The following is a 19,241-nucleotide window of genomic DNA, read 5'->3' on the forward strand; positions in this document are numbered from 1 at the left end:
GGCATTTGACTTCTTGGTAAGGTACTGTAGAACAATGTGGGATAGACAGTACCACCACCAGATGGATTTGCAATTGTCTGACCAACATGTAGTCCTTAATGAAACTACATCTACATGGAGGGAAGCATGCAGTCAAGTTCCACCAGATTCTGTTTTAGGCCGGTATCCTTCAACATATTTGTAAACGATCTAGGCAAGAGGATAGAAGGGGAACTCTGCTTTGCAGACGACACCAAGTTAGAGGGAATTGCTAATATTTTGGAAGATAGAATCAAGATTCAGAAGGATTTATTTATTTAGCGTATGGCAAATACATGGACTTACAGTAGTTCAAATGTTAATGTCCAGTCCACCCAGCCATTCAAGGACAGGGTGATCTATGTTGAAAAAATCAGACATTGGGCTGGTGTAAGTTCTTGATGGACATTTGGACACAATATGGTGGATATATTCAGAAGGATCTTAGACTTGACCATGCTGGACCCTATACAACAATGTAGTTCAGTGGCAAGAAAAGTAAGGCCCTGCACCTAGGCAGGAAAAACCAAATGCACAGGTACAGAATAGGTGATACTTGGCTCAACAGTAGGAACTACAAGAGGGATCTTGGTGTACTAGTAGACCACCACTTAAATATTAGCCAGCAGTATGCTGAAGCTGCCAAAAAAAAAGCCAATGCAGTCCTGGGCTACATCAAAAGAGGGATAGCATCAAGATCACAAGAAGTAACCATACTGCTTTATAACACATAGTGAGGGCACACTTGGAATATGCATCCTGTTCTGGTTGCCATGATAAAAAAAGTTGCTGAGACCCTAGAAAGTGAGCTGGGAAGACCAGCAAAGATGATAAAGGGTCTGAAGGCTAAAACATATGATGAACAGCTTATGTCTAGCCTATCAAAGAGAAGGAGTAGGGAGAGCATGATAACTGTCTTCCAGTATTTGAGAGGCTGTCAGAGAGGAGCGGGGATTGACTTACTCTCATGTTCTTCTTTTCAAAGAACCAGAAGGTAGGACAAGAAGTAATAGGGGGAAATTTGTTAAAGAGAGATCCAACCTAGAATTAAGAAATTTTCTGACAGCAAAAACAATCAACCAATGGAATAGCTAGCCTTCTGGAGTTGTGACTGCTCCATCCCTGCAGGTTTTCAAAAGTAGACTAGACAACCATTTGTATAAGGTCTCCTGCTTGAGTGGGGGTTGGACTAGAAGACCTCTGAGGTTCCTTGCAGCCCTATGATTCTGTGTTCTATTCCTCAACTCAAACTTCAGTCACACATCCTGTGGCTTCTCTTGCACAATTGTAGCTAAAATGTCTTCAGAAAATTTCTAGAAGGTATTTTAGAAGAGACAACATAGTGATTTGCCTTTTAGGTGGGCCAATACACAATCCCTTAGCTCCTTAAATAGCAGTAACCCTGGGATAAGGCTGTATTAATAGTCTTCCTTTCCCTAAGGAACAGGAAGGTGAATGTGACATGAAAGTTTTAAATGATTGATTGATTAAACAGCCTTATGGTGGATACACCATTTGAGGGCAAGGAACGGAAGGCTGTAGCAGGTGCTGCATTGTGCCCCCTGTATAAACTCGTTGGGATTCTGCCTTTCTCTTATGTTTGTTCCAGGGATTTTAGCCATTGGACTCATAAATGAAGCTTTGGATGAAGGAGATGCCAGAAAGACCTTGCAGGCCTTGCAGACCCCCGCAGCAAAATTGGAAGGAGTAACCCCCAAAGTAGCACAGCATTATCAGGATGTGCTGCTCCGTGCAAAGAGGGAGAAAGCCCAGGTGAGAGAATGGTTACAGCAGAGCAAAGCGTCTTCTGAAGCCCTCTTCCTTTGACTGGGAAGTTCTGTGTCAGGCTTTACCACTGTTTTATTGAGTTAAAATCAATTCAAGTCTACTGTAATTTGCTTCTAATCTGTTGAGCAACTTCCAGATTACATACATCCCTGTGCAGGGAATTATGGCAATTGGGATAGGAATTCCCATTGCTAAGGCTAAGCAGTGCAGTCCTAGATTGCATCAGCATTGCTTAGTGATGGAAACTGCTGCAGTCCCAGTTCACTTCCAGAAATTAAAATTGGCATCAGAGTCAACGATCAGGAGGATCCTTCTCTGTGCTTGAGAAGGCCAAAAGGAGGGTCTCTAGGACAGCTCGGCATGGGACAATTCCACAAGGGATAACTCAGTGCATTAAATATTACCTGCCATTGTTTCTTTGACATTATTTTGATTTTGTCCATTTCCACAAAAAATGGCAATAATGTTGAAGAAACAGTAGTGGATAACATCACTTTGAGCTTTCTCACATGGAATTGTTCCACAGCAAGTTGGCTGCAGTGAGATGGCTGTGGCAAGTTGGCCAGGGCAAATTATCCATTGCGCCAAAAGGATGGGTGAGAAATCAAAGCAAACAGATGCGTCACTCTGCAGGACGCCTCTCTGGAAGAGAGAGAAGAACATGAACCCCTAGATGGGAGGGAAATGGTCTTTTGGGGGTGCTTCCCTTCACCCTTTTGGGGAGGACTGCTGCTGCTCACAAGGCAGCCAAATGGGGCAGTTCCCTCTGATCTTTCTGGGGGAGAAATTGGGAGGCAAGTGTATATGTTTGTTTGTTTGTGTGTGTATGTTTGAGGATAGATTGTAATTAGTCTCTACATGATTTGGGCCAGCCTCTACTTCCCCCCCCCCCCCGCCTTTCTGCAGCTACTGGAGCGCTCTGCCCTTTCCCAGTTCTGTAGCCTGGGCACATGACTGGCTCTTGGAGGCTCAGCCCTGTTGCTTGTGGTGCCATGAGCTTTTGTTGTTTTAATTGAAACCTCCGATTGTGAGCAAGAACAACATTTGTTTCCGCCTCTCTTGAAGGAGAGCAGGGGTGTTGGGCTTCACGGGACAGCTGGGACTGACCTTTTCTTTTTCTTTCAGGAAACTCAGGATGAAACGGCTGTCCTGTGGTTGGATGAAATTCAGGGTGGTGTTCATCAGTCCAACAAAGATACAGACGAAGCCCAAAGATGTAAGTCTGGCTTTCTCCTTTCAGCAGCTTTGCTGAACTCCACTACTGGCTGAGGTGGTCTTTCAATCGCTAAGGCTTCTCCTTGGTGCACTCCAGAAAAATGCTGTTCATTCGTATCACTTGCTGAGCTGCCACTGCTGCTTCTATTCACTTTGCAGTTGTCGGAGTTGATGGCCATAGTCAGAATCGTCATTGTTCTCTCCGGGTGTGGCTTGATTTTTAAAGAGATGTTGGGCCACCATGTTCCCATGTGTGTCCTCATCCTGGTGGTCTAAGGAACTTGTTTGCTTACTGCCCCATGGAACTGGGAAGGGGGTCCCAGAGCAGTTCTAATAAAGGGGCGTGGGTGGTGGTGGTGGTGGTGGTGGTGGTGGTTGTTATTATTATTATTATTATTATTATTATTATTATTATTATTATTATTATTATTATTATTATTATTTCTATGCCACCCACTCTCCGAGGACTCTGGGCGGCTTACACCAAAGACAGTATATTAAATAGCATATTGCCCCCTAACAATCTGGGTCCTCATTTTACCCACCTTGGAAGGATGGAAGGCTGAGTCAACCTTGAGCCGGTGAGATTTGATCCACTGATCTGCTGAACTAGCAGTCAGCTGAAGTAGCTGCAGTACTGCACCCTAACCACTGCGCCACCTCGGGTTCTCTTTTTATTGATATGCAGTTCTATCTAAAGACAGTGCAAGGCCTATGTTTCACCGCAGCAATAATCTCTGAGGTAGATCAGACTGAGAGCATGGGACTGCCTCATGGAGCACTCCACCCCCAGGTTCTTTGGCTGAGTGATGGCCTGGGCTGGTTTTGGCTAGAGCCTGCCTTTGGCCTCCCCCAAAAGCCATCTCAGGAAGACTGCCCTTAGCTGGCAAATGCCTGGCAAATGCCAGCAAAACTGGTGAAGAGCAAGAAGTAGCAAGTGGGATAAAAATGAGAGTTAGTTTAGTATATAGTTTAGTTTATTTGATTTCTATACCGCCCTACTCCCGAAGGACTCAGGGCAATGCACAGCCAAACAATAAAACACATACATACAAAATTTAAAAGTAGAATAAAATCAAATTAAATAATTTTGGCCCCGACAAATTTAAAACCCCAAACTATTTAAAACCAATTTTAAAACTGAATGTATAAAATACTAAAAAAATATTTAAAAATTAAAAATCTTTTATAAAAGAGGGAGAAAATTAGGCCAGGCCCGCCTGGCGAAATAATAAGGTCTTTAAAGCGTGGCGGAAGGTGCCCAGATCCGGGATCCTCCGTATCTCTGGGGGGAGCTCGTTCCAGATAGTAGGTGCCCCCACATAGAAGGCTCTCCCCCTGGGGGCCGCCAGTCGGCATTGTTTGGCCGACGGCACCCGGAGGAGCCCCTCACTATGGGAGCGTACCGGCTGGTGGAAGGCTATTGGTGGTAGTAGGCGGTCCCGCAAGTACCCAGGTCCTAAGCCATGGAGCGCTTTAAAGGTGGTAACCAAAACCTTGAAGCGCACCCGGAAGACCACCGGGAGCCAGTGCAGCTCGCGCAGGAGAGGTGTTACATGGGAACACCATGTCGCTCCCATTACCACCCGCGCGGCCGCACTCTGCGCCAGTTGGAGCCTCCGGGTGCTCCTCAAGGGGAGCCCCATGTAGAGAGCGTTGCAATAGTCCAGGCAGGAGGTGACAAGGGCATGAGTGACCGTGCATAACGAGTCCCGATCCAGAAAGGGACGCAACTGGCAAATCAGGCGAACCTGATGAAAAATCCTCCCGGTCACGGCCGTCAAGTGCTCTTCTAAAGACAGCCGTGAATCCAGGAGGATGCCCAAGTTGCGCGCCCTCTCCGTGGGGGCCAATGATTCGCCCCCAATAGTCAGTGATGGCACCAACTGACTATATCGGGATGTCGGAAACCACAGCCACTCGGTCTTGGATGGGTTGAGCCTGAGCCTATTCCTCCCCATCCAGATCCGCACGGCCTCCAGGCACCGGGACATCACTTCAAGGGCATTGTTGGGGTGGTCTGAGAGGAGGGATGTCCCTGCATAGGAATGGAGGGCAGAGGGGCAAGTAATTGGGCACCAAGTTATGTGCCGCTGCTCCTAAAAGGCTTAGCTTGAAATGGAGAATGGCCTTGGAGGGGTCTTCAAGGGAAAAATATTGCCGAAGTGCAGGGCTTTGTGGGGATTGATTGACAAGCCAGCCCTAAAGCAAGTGATCTTAGGTTTGGGCCTAAGGCTTCAGTCCACTAACGGAGTACCTGTAGGAGATGACCAGTCCAAGCCTGAGGGAAGGGTCAAACACATCATCAGTCATGAGTCCCTGAATGTCCACAAGAGGCCTAAGTGCAGCCCATCTGGAATACCTTTCTTAACTCCTGCTCATTTCCCTTGACAGTTAGTAGCTCAGATTCTTGTAGAGAGCTTAAACTTGCAATAAATCTTTATACTCCTTTGAACTGCCTGAATCTCCCCAGAACTTGGCAGTACCTGGGCATAGGTCCCATGACATGGAATGGAGAACATTTTTGAATTTGTGAATGAATTTCAAATTGAAAGTCACACATTCCGTGAAACATATTCACAGTAAAGCTTCTTTTTCTTTTTTCTTCATCCAAGTTTCCTTAGGAATTTTGGCCATTAATGAGGCAGTGGACCAGGGTGATGTTGCAAGGACTCTCAGCTTCCTGCGTTCAGCTGATGTTGGGCTGTATGGGGTGACCCCCGAATGTGCCAAGGCATATCATTGGGAACTGACGGCAACAAAAAATGCGAAGCTGGCTTCTGGTAAGAGCACCCTGTTTTGTGACCCGGGAATGGGCTGGCGGCACACAAGTGATGAGTTGTTTGCAGGTCAGACTGTTCAACCAAATTAACTCTAGACTGGCTTTTTTCATTTATTAAATTGCTGTCCTGCTTTCCTCCAGGAGTTTTAAGGCAGAACACTTAAGCACTTTCTCCTTCATTCTTTTCTCCAAGAAGCACTTACCCTGTGAAATAGACTGGCTTGGCCAATCTCTCTATGGCTCCAAATAGTTCTGTTCTTATTCAGAATTGCCTACTGTATGAAACTTTTATTTAACTTTTTTGATTCCATGCTATATTTGCATCTAGGACTTCTGTAAAGCATTTGACAAAATAGACCACAACCTACTATCTGGTAAGATAGAAAAATGTGGGTTACACAGCGTACACAGTTGGTGGATGATCTCTGGAGGGCTCGGGACAGGGGTTGTTCCTCTGTCCTAGTCCTATTAGACCTCTCAGCAGCTTTTGATACCATCGACCATGGTATCATGCTGCGGCGGTTGAGGGGGTTGGGAATAGGGGGCACCGTTCTGCGGTGGTTCTCCTCCTTCCTCTCCGACCGCTCGCAGTTTGTGTTGGCAGGGGGACAGAGGTCGACCTCGAGGCATCTCGCATGGGGAGTGCCGCAAGGGTCGGTCCTCTCGCCCCTCCTGTTCAACATTTATGTGAAGCCGCTGGGTGAGATCATCCGTGGTTTTGGGGTGAAGTGTCATCTGTACGCTGACAACACTCAGCTGTACATCTCCACCCCAGACCACCCCAACGATGCCCTTGATGTGAAGTCTCGCTGCCTGGAGGCCGTGCGGGTCTGGATGGGGAGAAACAGGCTCAGACTCAACCCTTCCAAGACCGAGTGGTTGTGGCTCCCGGCATCCCGATATAGTCAGCAGGTGCCATCGCTGACTATTGGGGGTGAATCTTTGCCCCCCACAGAGAGGGCTCGCAATCTGGGTGTCCTCCTGGACGCACGGCTGTCTTTAGAAGAACATATGACGGCCGTGGCCAGGGGGGCCTTTTATCAGGTCCGCCTGATTCGCCAGTTGCAGCCCTTTCTGGATCGGGACGCCCTGCGCACGGTCACTCACGCCCTTGTCACCTCCCGGTTGGACTACTGCAATGCTCTCTACATGGGGCTCCCCTTGAAGAGCACTCGGAGGCTCCAACTGGTCCAGAATGCGGCCGCGCGGGTGGTTATGGGTGCAACCCATTGCGCCCACGTGACACCCCTCCTGCGCGAGCTGCACTGGCTCCCAGTGGTCTTCCGGGTGCGATTCAAGGTGTTGGTTACCACCTTTAAAGCGCTCCATGGCATAGGACCCGGGTACCTTCGAGACCGTCTTCTGCCACCAATAGCCTCCCACAGGCCAGTCCGCTCCCACAGAGAGGATCTCCTCAGGGTGCCATCGGCCAAGTCATGTCGGCTGGCGACACCCAGGGGGAGGGCCTTCTCTGTGGGAGCCCCAGCCCTGTGGAATGAACTGCCCCCGGAAATTCGTAAGATTTCTGACCTCCGGGTATTTCGCTGCGCACTCAAGACCCTATTGTTCCGCCAGGCTGGGTTAGCAATATAATTTTAAATTGGATGTTTTAAATTTTTGGGGTTTTAAATTAAGCCAAATTTATTTAATATTTTTAAATTATTTTAAATTGATGTTTATTCTGTTTTTAATTAGGCTGTACACCGCCCTGAGTCCTTCGGGAGAAGGGCGGTATAGAAATAAAATTATTATTATTATTATAACACCAGATGGATTTGTAACTGGCCACACTCAACATGAAGTCCTCAACAGAACCCATCTACATGGGGGAAAATAAGCAGTGGATACCTCAAGGTTCTGTCTTAGTCCAGTAACCTTCAACATCTTCATAAATGGTTTAGATGAAGGGATAGAAATTTGAATTGTGTTGTAAGAATGAACTCAACACTAGTAAGGTTTTCCATTCCTTCTAGGAAACAACAACAGTAATTGGGTGAAACACTGGGTGAAAGGCGGGTACCATTACTACCACAACCTCCAAAGCCAGGATGGAGTCTGGGAGGAGCCCCAGGGATTTGTGCAGAACAGTATACAGCTTTCACGGGAGGAGATCCAGGTAAGATGCCCTCTAGTTTTCAGCAGCCCTCCTGGGCCAAGATCTGTTGTGTACCAAAGAATGAGGGAATAGATTATGAATTCTTTCTTTCCTGGCACAATTATCCTAATGTTAGAACCATCTTGGCTTGCACAAATGTATTTGGTAATAAACAGAAGTGTTCAGTGTATAAGAGAGTACTTAATTATAAGCACCATTCTAAAAGTATGGGGCAAATGTAGTAGAATAAGTCAAAACCTATTGCATCTTACTTCAATATTAAATATTTATGTCCACAAAGATGAATGTATGAACAATTAGGTTGGTGGAGTAATACTTCTTTCAGAGTATAAGAATTAACCTTACAAACATTTCATCTTTGACTCTCTCCTAGGAGTGGTCAAAATGTCTCATTGGTTCCAATATTTGAAGTAATATTTGAATTGCTCCCCCTTGTTTTTGTAAGTCATTTTGAATTATTTATTTTATAATATAATACAAAATGAATTAGAGAAATGAAGTGGAACATTCAGGGATTGATTGAATCTGAAAAGCTAATAAAACAATATTCAGAACATCTACTCATTTATAAGCTCATTTATAAGATGTTACTAAAATGTTATCAAAAACCCTAAAATATAAATAAGAAATTGGTTGTATGGTTAAATAGATGCATAGTTTAAACTGAATAATTGGTATGCAGCAGTGGGAAGAACAAAGGGATATTGTATGTAATAATGTAATAAATATTACATTTATTAAGGATTTTGGTATATATATTTTTTCCATTTCACAGTAGTGTTGATTTTCAATAGATAATTCTACATGTCTGTCTTTTGGTAATTTGAGGAACGGACATTAAGTGGATGCTAATCCCTAAATTTGAAATTAGCAAGCCTGTTCTGCCCCAGCTACGGACCCCAAAGAACGCAGCACACACAAACTCTATACCAAGCTTATTTTATTTAAATAACTCAGCCTTATCAACCAAAGGCTGTTAATAAACTGTCTTAACTACAAGAATTACTAGAGTTGGCAGAAAGCCAAGAAGCAATCCAGACATGGAGGAGAGTGAACTAAAGTTGTTCCCTACAGCTTGCTGCAATCGGCGTTCCTCCTTAAATAGGCTAAGAGAATGGCCAATTAGCCCCAAGCCTTACTCTCGAGGAGACCTCCTCCTGAGGAGCCACTCCTGCCTTTTGGCAGCTCTGTGTGCCCGTGCATTGAGAAGAGGCTCCTCCTCTTCGTCCTCTTCACTTAAAGGAGCTTCTGGAGGTTCTAAAGGCCCTGGCTGAATCCCTGCCTCTGGCACCACATCTTCTCCAGCCTCCTCGCTGTCCAACTCGAGTGCCAGCTGCACAGGCTGCTGGCACAGCACCACACCAGCCTCCTCGTTGTCGGAATCAGCTACAATCTGCACAGACCGCTGACGGGCCACAACACAAGCCCTTGCCAACTATTTAGCTCCAAATCCGATTCTATATGTTATTGGTGGGAAAAGGTGCCTCTGTTTCTCTGTTATGCAGCACCTGCTTTGTGTTTTCTTCCTGGCAGAGCACCATCTCGGCAGTTACGGCAGCATACAACCGGGAGCAGCTCTGGTTGGCCAATGAGAACCTGATCACCAAACTACAGGCTCGCTGCCGAGGCTACCTAGTTCGCCAGGAGTTCAGGGCCAGAATGCATTTCTTGAAAAAACAAGTCCCTGCCATCACCTGCATCCAGGTATGGAGATCCATATCAGATGAGCTGAAAAGAAGGATGAAATAATATTAAGGAGATGAAATGTACAACAAGATTTGGAATATGGTTGTGCTCTGCAGATGTGCCTAATCCCTCCCTTTTTTCCCATTGGTTATCAATAGCATCAGCTGGTGCCGTTTAGAACATCCTGCCCTCCTCCTCTCCTTCCATGGGAGCCTAAAGACCTGGCTCTGCCAGTTGGCCTGGGGTTCAAATAGGAATTCCACACTGGAGGTGGATGCTGGTTTGATGGCAGATTCCACTACCCCCCCCTGCTCTCCCCCAGTGCATCCATCTTTTGGTTATCACATTGATGTTTTCTTATTGCTTTCTTTTTCTCTTGTTTATTATATTGCTCTGTTATTTTACTTTTTGTTCTGTTTACATTTCTTTTTATTTCTTCCTTTTTATTGTGGAAATGACCTAGAGTAACCCGATGGCAAGATAGGTGGCAAATAAATTTAATAAATAAATAAATATTATATGGTTCCAGTGGCCACATTGCTGGCTGTGATGTCCTGTCTAAATGAAGAAAATATATGAACTCTGTTGTGAAACCAACAAAGGGAGTTCTCCCAGCTGAGCCACAGGTCCTTTGCCAGCAGGAAGAGCTCCAGTCTGGCATATGAAATGTCTACAGCTCTTCTTTTGGAACCCTTCCAGTAGGTGAAATGATGCCTCACAGGGCGACGGCTTTTGAGTCAAGGTCCCCTCAACGGGCTCATGTACAGAACACACCCAAAGTCTGTGACCCATGACTCACGTGAAATCAAAATTAAGGAAATTTTATAACACATTTTATAACAAAAATTATAAAACATTTTGTGACATAACATAAAACGCTTCCTGATGTTTGACTGCACTATACAGTTCAACATGTTCAAGGCAGATACTTTTCTGAATATCTCCCTGATTTTTAAAGAATTTTTCCAATGAAAGCAATACATTAGAAAGTCTGTTATTGTTGAAGGCATTGAGGAATCTGGTAAGGAAATACCTCTGAAGGATGACCCAGGCAAGGGAGGGGAGGGGGCGTGTAAAAGGGGCATTGGAGAGAATCCCAACTCCAAGCCAGGTAGGAAACTACAGCAGCCCTAGCAGATTGCCACCCAACCTTCATTGAAACACATCGGTAAAAGAGAGCCCACCACCTCCCAAGGGAATCTCTGCCATTGTGCAGCTTTTCCATTAGGACACCTTGAACTCTGCTGTCTTGAATTTAAGTCCATTGTTTTGTTGCCCTGTTTTCTAGAGCAACTCAAAAGTAGTCTGTTCTGTCTTCCATCCTTAGATACTCAAAGGTAGTTACCGTACCTCCCCACAGAATTATCTTCTCCAGAATAAACCTAGCCACTGCTTCCAGTATTTCTTCATACATTTTTCCTTCCAAGCTCTTTGTCATCTGGGCTGCTTATCATCTCTACCCCCAAATTTTTCAGAGGTATTCTTCATTAAATGTGGTATCCAGAACAGGATGTAATATATATTCTGATCAAAACAGAGAGGAACTACAGTTTCTCTTGATGCTAGCACTATACATCTGGTGATGTAGCCTAGGATTGCTTTTGCCTTGTTTTAAGGATACACCAAACTTTTGCTCACTTTCAGCTTGTAATTCACTAAGATATCCAGATCCTTTTTGCATATATTGCTGCCTAGTGTAATTGTCCCCCACATCCAATATTTATGCCTGATTTGTCTTCCCAAATGTATTACTCTGCATTTGTCCCTGTTTCTGTTCATTGTTCTGACTTACCAAAATCCTCCTGATTGCACTGGACACTTCCTACCAGCTTGACCTGGAACTATTCTTGTTTGGGTACGTTGTTCAGATCTGTATACATTTGCTGGTAGAAGAGTCCAGCCCTCTCTACCACTCTCTGTGCATGAGATGCTCTTTCCTTTCCTAGAACTTCAAAATTTATTCAGCTGAATTCCAAGAAAGTTTTGTCCTTCTTTTCTATTGGCAAAGAATGGGAAGGGAAAGAAGAAAGTTGTGAGAAAATGAATGTGGAAACTACTAGTGAATGTCTGGCTAGGAAAATGATGTTAATGGAAGAGTTTTACTTTCTGACTCAATAGTCTTGTCTAGATGATCTGTCAAGGATTGATTTATTTACTCAGTTTTGATGCTGCATGATTCTGGATAACTCATAACAATAAGACTAACATGACCCCCCAGACACTAGCCCGCCAAAATTAGCCAACACAAGTACAGTGACAATGTTTAATGAAGGGGACCCTGTGGAACATGTTTATGTTGGATGAATCATAAAGGATGGGCAGAAGCCTGATGGTTCCTCAAATAGCTGGCACTATACCAATGCCATGCAAGGCTGTATGTGTAATAAGCAACTTCTTGAGTTGCATCAGAAGCCTACTGGACACCAGTCCACCTCGCAGAACAGTGGTGTTGTGTGTAAATACCAAGGCAAGCGCATCACTGCTTATTTCTCCATATTCTGGCTTGCTTAAAGAGGCAGCCCAGAGACACCATACTGCAATAGTTGAGCCATGAAGGGGGTGTGAATAACTACGCAGGAAAGGATGCAACTGGTATATCAAATGGAACTATCAAAAGACCCTTTTGACCAGACTGCCATCTGCTTTTCAACCAGGAGCTGTCAGTCCAGGAGAACCCTTAAATTGCAAACCACTGCTGACTGGGGAACTACAACCTATCCAGGAGTAATAATAGAAAATTCCCAGATTTGGGCAGTTTGAATAGCCACATAACTCAGTTTTGGTCAGATTGAGCCTGTGTAAGGCACAATGTTGCTTTTTCTATTATCCTCCAATTCTTTTACTTGTTGTTCCATAGGTCACTAAGACAACACTTAGGTAGCCTGGAATGTAGAAATGATATCAAAGCTTAAAATGATCTGAGAAATAACAAAAAGGGTATGTGTTCTTCAAAATAAGAAAAGAATCACGATATCAGCTGCTTAGCAAAGAGGGCAAAATAGTAATTGTAACAGACAAAAGACAGAGCATGTTACTTAGTCTGCATAAATATCAAGTTGTTTTTCGTAAAAATCCAGAAAGTTCAGCACCAGAAGATACTCCAAAAGGAATCCAAAATACTTATGTTTAAGCCACAGCTGATCCTGGGGGGAAGGCTGCTGTTGATTAGCTTCTCCTTACAACACTATCCTGGACCAGATACCTTGGTGACAATAATTTAACATTTTGATCACCATTCGGTTGGATTACACAGCAAATTTGAGGCTGGCTTTGGAGAGGAGACCACCCGGAAGCTGTGGCTGTTTGAAAATGCAATGATTATATTCTAGAGCAAGGCCACTATTGAAGACTCCACCTTGTTTATTCAGAGTGCTGATGATGATCTACAAAGCATAGCATTGGATTGCATCAAATACCACTTGCTAAGATTGAATCTGCCCATCCATAACATTTCAAGAAAGCCTGCTTGGAATCCCCATCTATATATCATAATGAAGCAGAAAGAATAAAGAGCATCAATTGTTTTAAACTTTGTTTTTGAGAGTACCATGGACAACCAAGAAAATAAATAAATGGATCGTTGAATAAATCAACCCAGAATTCTCACTTGAGGCACAAATGATCAGGCTCAGATTGCCTAGTTTGGGCATAGTACACAAAGACCTGCTTCCAATATTGGGAAAGGGAGAAGGAAGGTGAAGAAGAGGATGACCAGCAGATGGGTGGACTCCGTTACATTGACAATGGGTGCACAGTTTGAAGACTTGAAGGACTTTGAGGAGGGATAGATTATCATGGAGAAACTCTTATCTGTGTGATCACTGAGTCAACACTGATTTGATGGCACATAATCAATAATCGCTATCAAATCACTGTTGATGTGATTTAAATCTTTTGACAAAGTTTTTCTTCTTTGTTTTTCAAGTATTGAAGTACCTTCTTTCTTTCTGGGGGGCTCTTGCCCCATTTATATTCCTTGTTAGATACTTAAACTCCTTATTTATTTTATAAACTTGGAAAAGTCTACACTTGTAGCACCCAACATAGCAGTCTCTTCTTCAAGTCCCTGTTGTATTTGCTGCATAGCTCCATTTGAATTTCTCGCACCTTTTGGACAGAGTTAATTCAAACTACTCTTAAAGGTTAAAATTGTTCCTTCCAGTTCATCCCAGCAAAACAGAATCTTTTTTTATTTAAGCTTGGCAATTCTTTGTATATATCAAAAGTATATTCTTTTTGCTTATGCAGTATTCTAATATATATTTCCTTGAGTAAAATTATATCTGTTTTTATCTTATTTAAAATATTGTTGCAAAACCTAATCTTATTTTTTCCTGAAAAAGCACACACATATCTCTTCATACGTTTCTTAATTTGTATATCTTGTATTAATTCTGTACACCTTGTCCACTTCTGCCTCCATATCTTCTTCAGAAGTTTTGATAATGTTTTAACCACTGTCTCTATGATCTTCATCAGGTTGTTCTGGAACTGTTGCCAATCTCAGACAAAATTTCTTATCTCTTAGTTCCAGTAACACCACATTATCTAAGTCTTTTTCCATCTCTTGGCTTAATGTTTCTATCTCAATATCTAAAATGTCTACTTTTTCCTTAATTTAACTTCTCCACAGATTTGGTTTACATATTCAGGTTTTTTTTTCTTCAAAGTTACAAATCTCTCTTCCGTTTTCCCTTCAAGTGTAATCAAGTCTCTGTTGATAATTTCACTAAATGATGAGGTTTAGTTATTCTGCTATTTGGAAGGTCTCTGTAGCTGTCATAGTATTTGCATCCAAATGTGCTTCAAAAAGTGGAACTTGGATTGAGCCAACCTTCTGGCTCTACATCTGCAGTTGCCGACAGGTTCTCTTCTGTGATTTCCTTCCAAGGAGCAACCTTCTGGACTATATGTGGCAATCCTTTGCTTATCCTTCATCAGAAAAGCTGATCCGGGCTCACCGACCTATCACCAGTCACCACCTCAGTGTTTTTTCCTATCATCAGAGGCACATCAAATTACTATTTTCCCCACCCAGAAATTTTGAATGCTATTTTTTTAAACAGTATTTCTTATTTCTGTCTTGGACAGAGCCAGGATAGCTCAGTAGCCTTGTCTTGGGTTGGCCTGACTGTTAAGAAGGACAGCAGATGGGATGAGAGGATGGTTTAGTTTAAGGACACAAATTGTGGATCAGTCCAGCAGATTACTGATGTGAGAGTGGTTCATGCTAGATCATCTGGGGCATCTGGGAACTCTAACACTTTATTCTGTTTTAGTCTCAGTGGCGTGGCTACAAGCAGCGCAAAGCATACCAAGATCGTTTGAAGTATCTGCAGACTCACACAGGAGAAGCAGTGAAGGTAACTCTTTCTGGCCAAGTTGGGGAACAGACTGCCTCGGTCTCTTCAGATAAACCCAAGAGTTAAAGCTTCAGAGTGCCTTCTGTGATGCTTTCTCTCTCCTGGGTTAGCGATGTTTGGTGCTTCAGCCTCATTCTGAACTGCCTTGAGAGGATCTGTAAGGACCTGCCCCAGCTGGTTGCTCAGGAAAGCAAAACACTTGACTCCATTGAGTTGAATCAAAAGAACTTTTATTGAGAGAAAGTGGTTGCACTAAAGTCAGGCAGAATCTGAAGGTCCCATGCAAAGCACAAAGCAATTCTTCCATTTCCCCAAACCCAACCCCCCTGACCACTCCACAGGCAGCCAATGTGATGCAACAAGGAGGTTTTGAGAACACTGAGTTGCTAGGCAGATAACAGGTCACTCTCAGGCATGATGGCCTTGGAACAGGGCTGGAACTGGCTGGGAGGGAGTCTGTGAAGACAATCCCCCTCAATTCCCAAGCATACAGCAAAAGCAAAAGCGTGCAAGAAATGTCAGTCTCCTCCCTTCCGTCCAACAGAGTGGCAGGACACAATGGTGGACCTGACAGGATCAGATGCAGATCTTAAGCCACTGCATATTTTTTCTTTGGGTATAGAAAACAAGCCCGTTTGTGGTCAGTTCAAACAGGTTTAGCATCTTACGTGTTCATAGTTGATTAAATGTTCAAGATTATTGCAGTCATAAATTAAATGAAGGAGAAGGTTGGTTAAGAAATAGGAAATATATATAAGTATAAATTTAAAACAATTCAGTTAGCAGGCAGATATTTCCAGGGGGAAACAGATATTTAATAAAGTTAGCATTGAGGCACAGTGTTCTAGCACTTGTTTTGCCAGAGATTCAAGTCCCCAAGTTGGATTCCATGGTCCTTCCAATTCTGGTATTCTGCTAAGTGACAAACACTTCCACAGCTACTGAGCTTTGGTATTCTTCTTCCTGATTCTGGTGATTTTGTTTTCTTATTTCTATAGATTCAAGCAATGACTAGGATGTATCAGGCCCGAAAACAGTACAGAGATCGGTTACAATTCTTCCGGGATCATGTAAGAATCATTTTGCCAACACAAACGCATTGATGCATTATAAATATTAGTGAACTAGGATGCAAACTGTCTGCCCTCTGCTTTCTGCCTAGATCAATGACATTGTGAAAATTCAGGCCTTTATTCGTGCTAACAAAGCTCGTGACGACTACAAAACTCTTAGTAAGTACTGCAGAAGGTGTGCCCGTAGAATTATATCCTGGGCCCAAACAATTAAAATTGTTTCTGTAATTGGAAATGTGATGTTCCCTGGTGTTGTATGCTGAGGCTAGTGCTGCTGATCTGGACCAAAGTCACCAGAAAAGTGGAATCAAGATCCTCACAATTAACACTGGTGGATGAGTATAGAAGAAAAATGTGTATAGTAAGGGTGCAGAAATATATAGCAAAGGGGACCTCAAAGTGGGCAGAAAGATAGGTGTTGGTAAAGCTGGGGTGTCTCAGAATGCTGGAGATGGGGGGAGGGCCATAGAGCTATAGATAGATAGATAAATAGATAGATAGATAGATAGATAGATAGATAGATAGATAGATAGATAGATATAGATAATTTTATTTCTATACCGCCCCTCTCCCGAAGGACTCGGGGCGGTGCACAGCCAAGTAAAAAACACAATACAAATCCCAATTAAATTTAAAAATTATTAAAATTATTACATTTACGGCCAAGATTCGTTAAAACCCAAAAATTTAAAACTCCGAATTTAAAACTCCTTTACAAAGATAGCCCTGCCCGTCGGAAGAGCAGGGTCTTGAGGGCACAGCGAAAAACTCGGAGGTCAGAGATTGTGCATATTTCCGGGGGCAGTTCGTTCCAAAGGGCAGGAGCTCCCACAGAGAAGGCTCTCCCCCTGGGTGTCACCAGCCGACATAGTTTGGCCGACGGCACCCTGAGGTGCCATCCTCTCTGTGGGAGCAAACTGGTCAGTGGGAGCTATTAGTGGCAGAAGGCGGTCTCGTAAGTACCCAGGTCCTGAGCCATGGAGCGCTTTAAAGGTGGTAACCAACACCTTGAATCGCACCCGAAGACTACTGGGAGCCAGTGCAGCTCGTGCAGGAGAGGAGTTACATGAGCGCAACAAGTTGCACCCATAATCACCCATGCAGCTGCATTCTGGACCAGTTGGAGCCTCTGAGTGCTCTTCAAGGGGAGCCCCATGTAGAGAGCATTACAGTAGTCCAGCCGAGGTAACGCGGGCGTGAGTGACCGTGCGCAAGGTGTCCCGGTCCAGAAAGGGACACAACTGTTGGATCAGGTGAACCTGATAGGTGAACCCCCCTGGCCACAGCCGTCATATGCTCTTCTAAAGACAGCCGTGCATCCAGGAGGACATCCAGATTGCGAGCCCTCTCTGGGGGGGGGTAAAAATTCACCCCCTATAGACAGCAATGGCGACAGCTGACTATACTGGGATGCCGGAAGCCACAGCCACTCGGTCTTGGAAGGGTTGAGTTTGAGCCTATTTCTCCCCATCCAGACCCGCATGGCCTCCAGGCAGTGGGACATCATGTCAAGGGCATCATTGGGGTGGTCCGGGGTGGAGATGTACAGCTGAGTATCATCAGCGTATTGATGTACCCTCACCCCAAAACCATGGATGATCTCGCCCAGCGGCTTCACATAAATGTTGAACAGAAGGGGCGAGAGGACCGACCCTTGCGGCACCCCCCAAGTGAGGCGCCTCGAGGTCGACCTCTGCCCCCCTGCCAACACAAACTGCGAGCGATCAGAGAGGAAGGAGGAGAGCCACCACAACACGGTGCCCCCTATTTCTAACCCCCTCAACTGCTGCAGCATGATACCATGGTCGATGGTATGAGAAGCCGCTGAGAGTTCTAATAGGACCAGGACAGAGGAGCAACCCCTGTCCCGAGCCCTCCAGAGATCATCGACCAATGCAACCAATGCCGTTTCTGTGCTGTACCCCTGCCTGAAGCTCGACTGGTACGAGTCTAGATAGACAGCTTCATCCAGGTTCTGGGGGAGCTGTCGTGCCACCACACTCTCAACAACCTTCGCCACAAAACGAAGGTTGGAGACCGGACGATAATTAGCTAATACAGCCGGGTCCAGGAAAGGCTTCTTCAGGAGAGGCCTCACCACTGCCTCTTTCAAGGCGGCAGGAAAGGCACCCTCACTCAAAGAAGCATTTATAATCCCCTGGAGCAAGCCTCGTGTAACCTCCCGAGAGGCAGGTACCAACCAGGAGGGACACGGGTCCAGTAAACATGTGGCAGAACTAAGCCTACCCAGAATCCTGTCCATGTCCTCGGGAGCCACATGGTCAAACTCTTCCCAGATAATATTCTCAAGACCTACCCCCGTCTCCCCCCCTGGACTCATCCAGTCGGAGTCCAAGCCTTCCCGAATTTGAGCGACTTTATCATGCAGAATTGCGCAAAATCCTCAGCTCGACCCTGCAAGGGATCTTCCTGCACTCCCACCCAAAGAAGGGAGCGAATCACTGTAAACAGAGCAACTGGGCAGATGTGATAAGAGCGGAAAAATAGTTATTTTTTTTTAATTAATTAATTAATTAATTAATTAATTAATTAATTAATTTATTTATTTATTTTTATATGCCGCCCTTTTCTGGAGACTCAGGGCAGCTTACAATGCATTAAGCAATGCGTTAAATTTTGCCGCTTTTATCACTACTAGGTAGGTCTTGATATAAGACCTCACCTGTGTTTGGTCAGAATCAGATTGACTAGTCCTCCAGACGCTCTCTAGGCATCTTTTCCGACGCTTCATCTCTCTCAGCTCCTTGGAGAACCAAGGAGCCAATTGAGATCGGCATCGGGTCAAGAGGCCACAAATGCACTATGCGATCCAAAGCTCCGGCAGCCGCCCTATCCCAGGCGGCCACCAGGTCTTCAGTCAAGTCATGTGCCAGAGTCTCAGGAAATGGCCCAAGCTCTGTCAGGAACCTGTCAGGGTCCATCAGGCGCCTGGGACGGGATCATCTAGTCGGTTCCGTCTCCCTGCGGTGGGGGGTAGCGGCTCAAAAGTCTAAGTGAAGGAGAGAATGATCTGTCCATGACAAGGGCTTGATGTCTAGATCCCCTATTCCTAGATCATTCAGCCACTGACCAGAGACGAAAATCAAGTCCAGAGTGTGTCCCCCCGTGTGAGTGGGGCCTTGAACTAATTGGGTCAGGTCCATGGCTGTCATGGAAGCCATGAACTCCTGAGCCGTCTC

General features: G+C 44.8%; 1 protein-coding gene across 1 annotated transcript in view; it reads left to right on the top strand.

Annotated features, from left to right (window-relative positions):
* Window positions 1-19,241, top strand: part of IQGAP1 (IQ motif containing GTPase activating protein 1) — a 156,555-nt gene that overhangs the window by 83,503 nt on the left and 53,811 nt on the right. The window contains 8 exon segments of the mRNA XM_070953762.1: window positions 1,628-1,791; window positions 2,932-3,022; window positions 5,637-5,804; window positions 7,777-7,919; window positions 9,453-9,623; window positions 14,885-14,968; window positions 15,967-16,038; window positions 16,131-16,200. Of these exon segments, the coding sequence (XP_070809863.1) occupies window positions 1,628-1,791; window positions 2,932-3,022; window positions 5,637-5,804; window positions 7,777-7,919; window positions 9,453-9,623; window positions 14,885-14,968; window positions 15,967-16,038; window positions 16,131-16,200 (963 nt within the window).

Source organism: Pituophis catenifer, unplaced genomic scaffold (genome assembly GCF_029215685.1).
Source record: "Pituophis catenifer annectens isolate HBS135680 unplaced genomic scaffold, rPitCat1.0.hap2 SCAF_14, whole genome shotgun sequence".
Lineage (NCBI taxonomy): Eukaryota > Metazoa > Chordata > Lepidosauria > Squamata > Colubridae > Pituophis > Pituophis catenifer.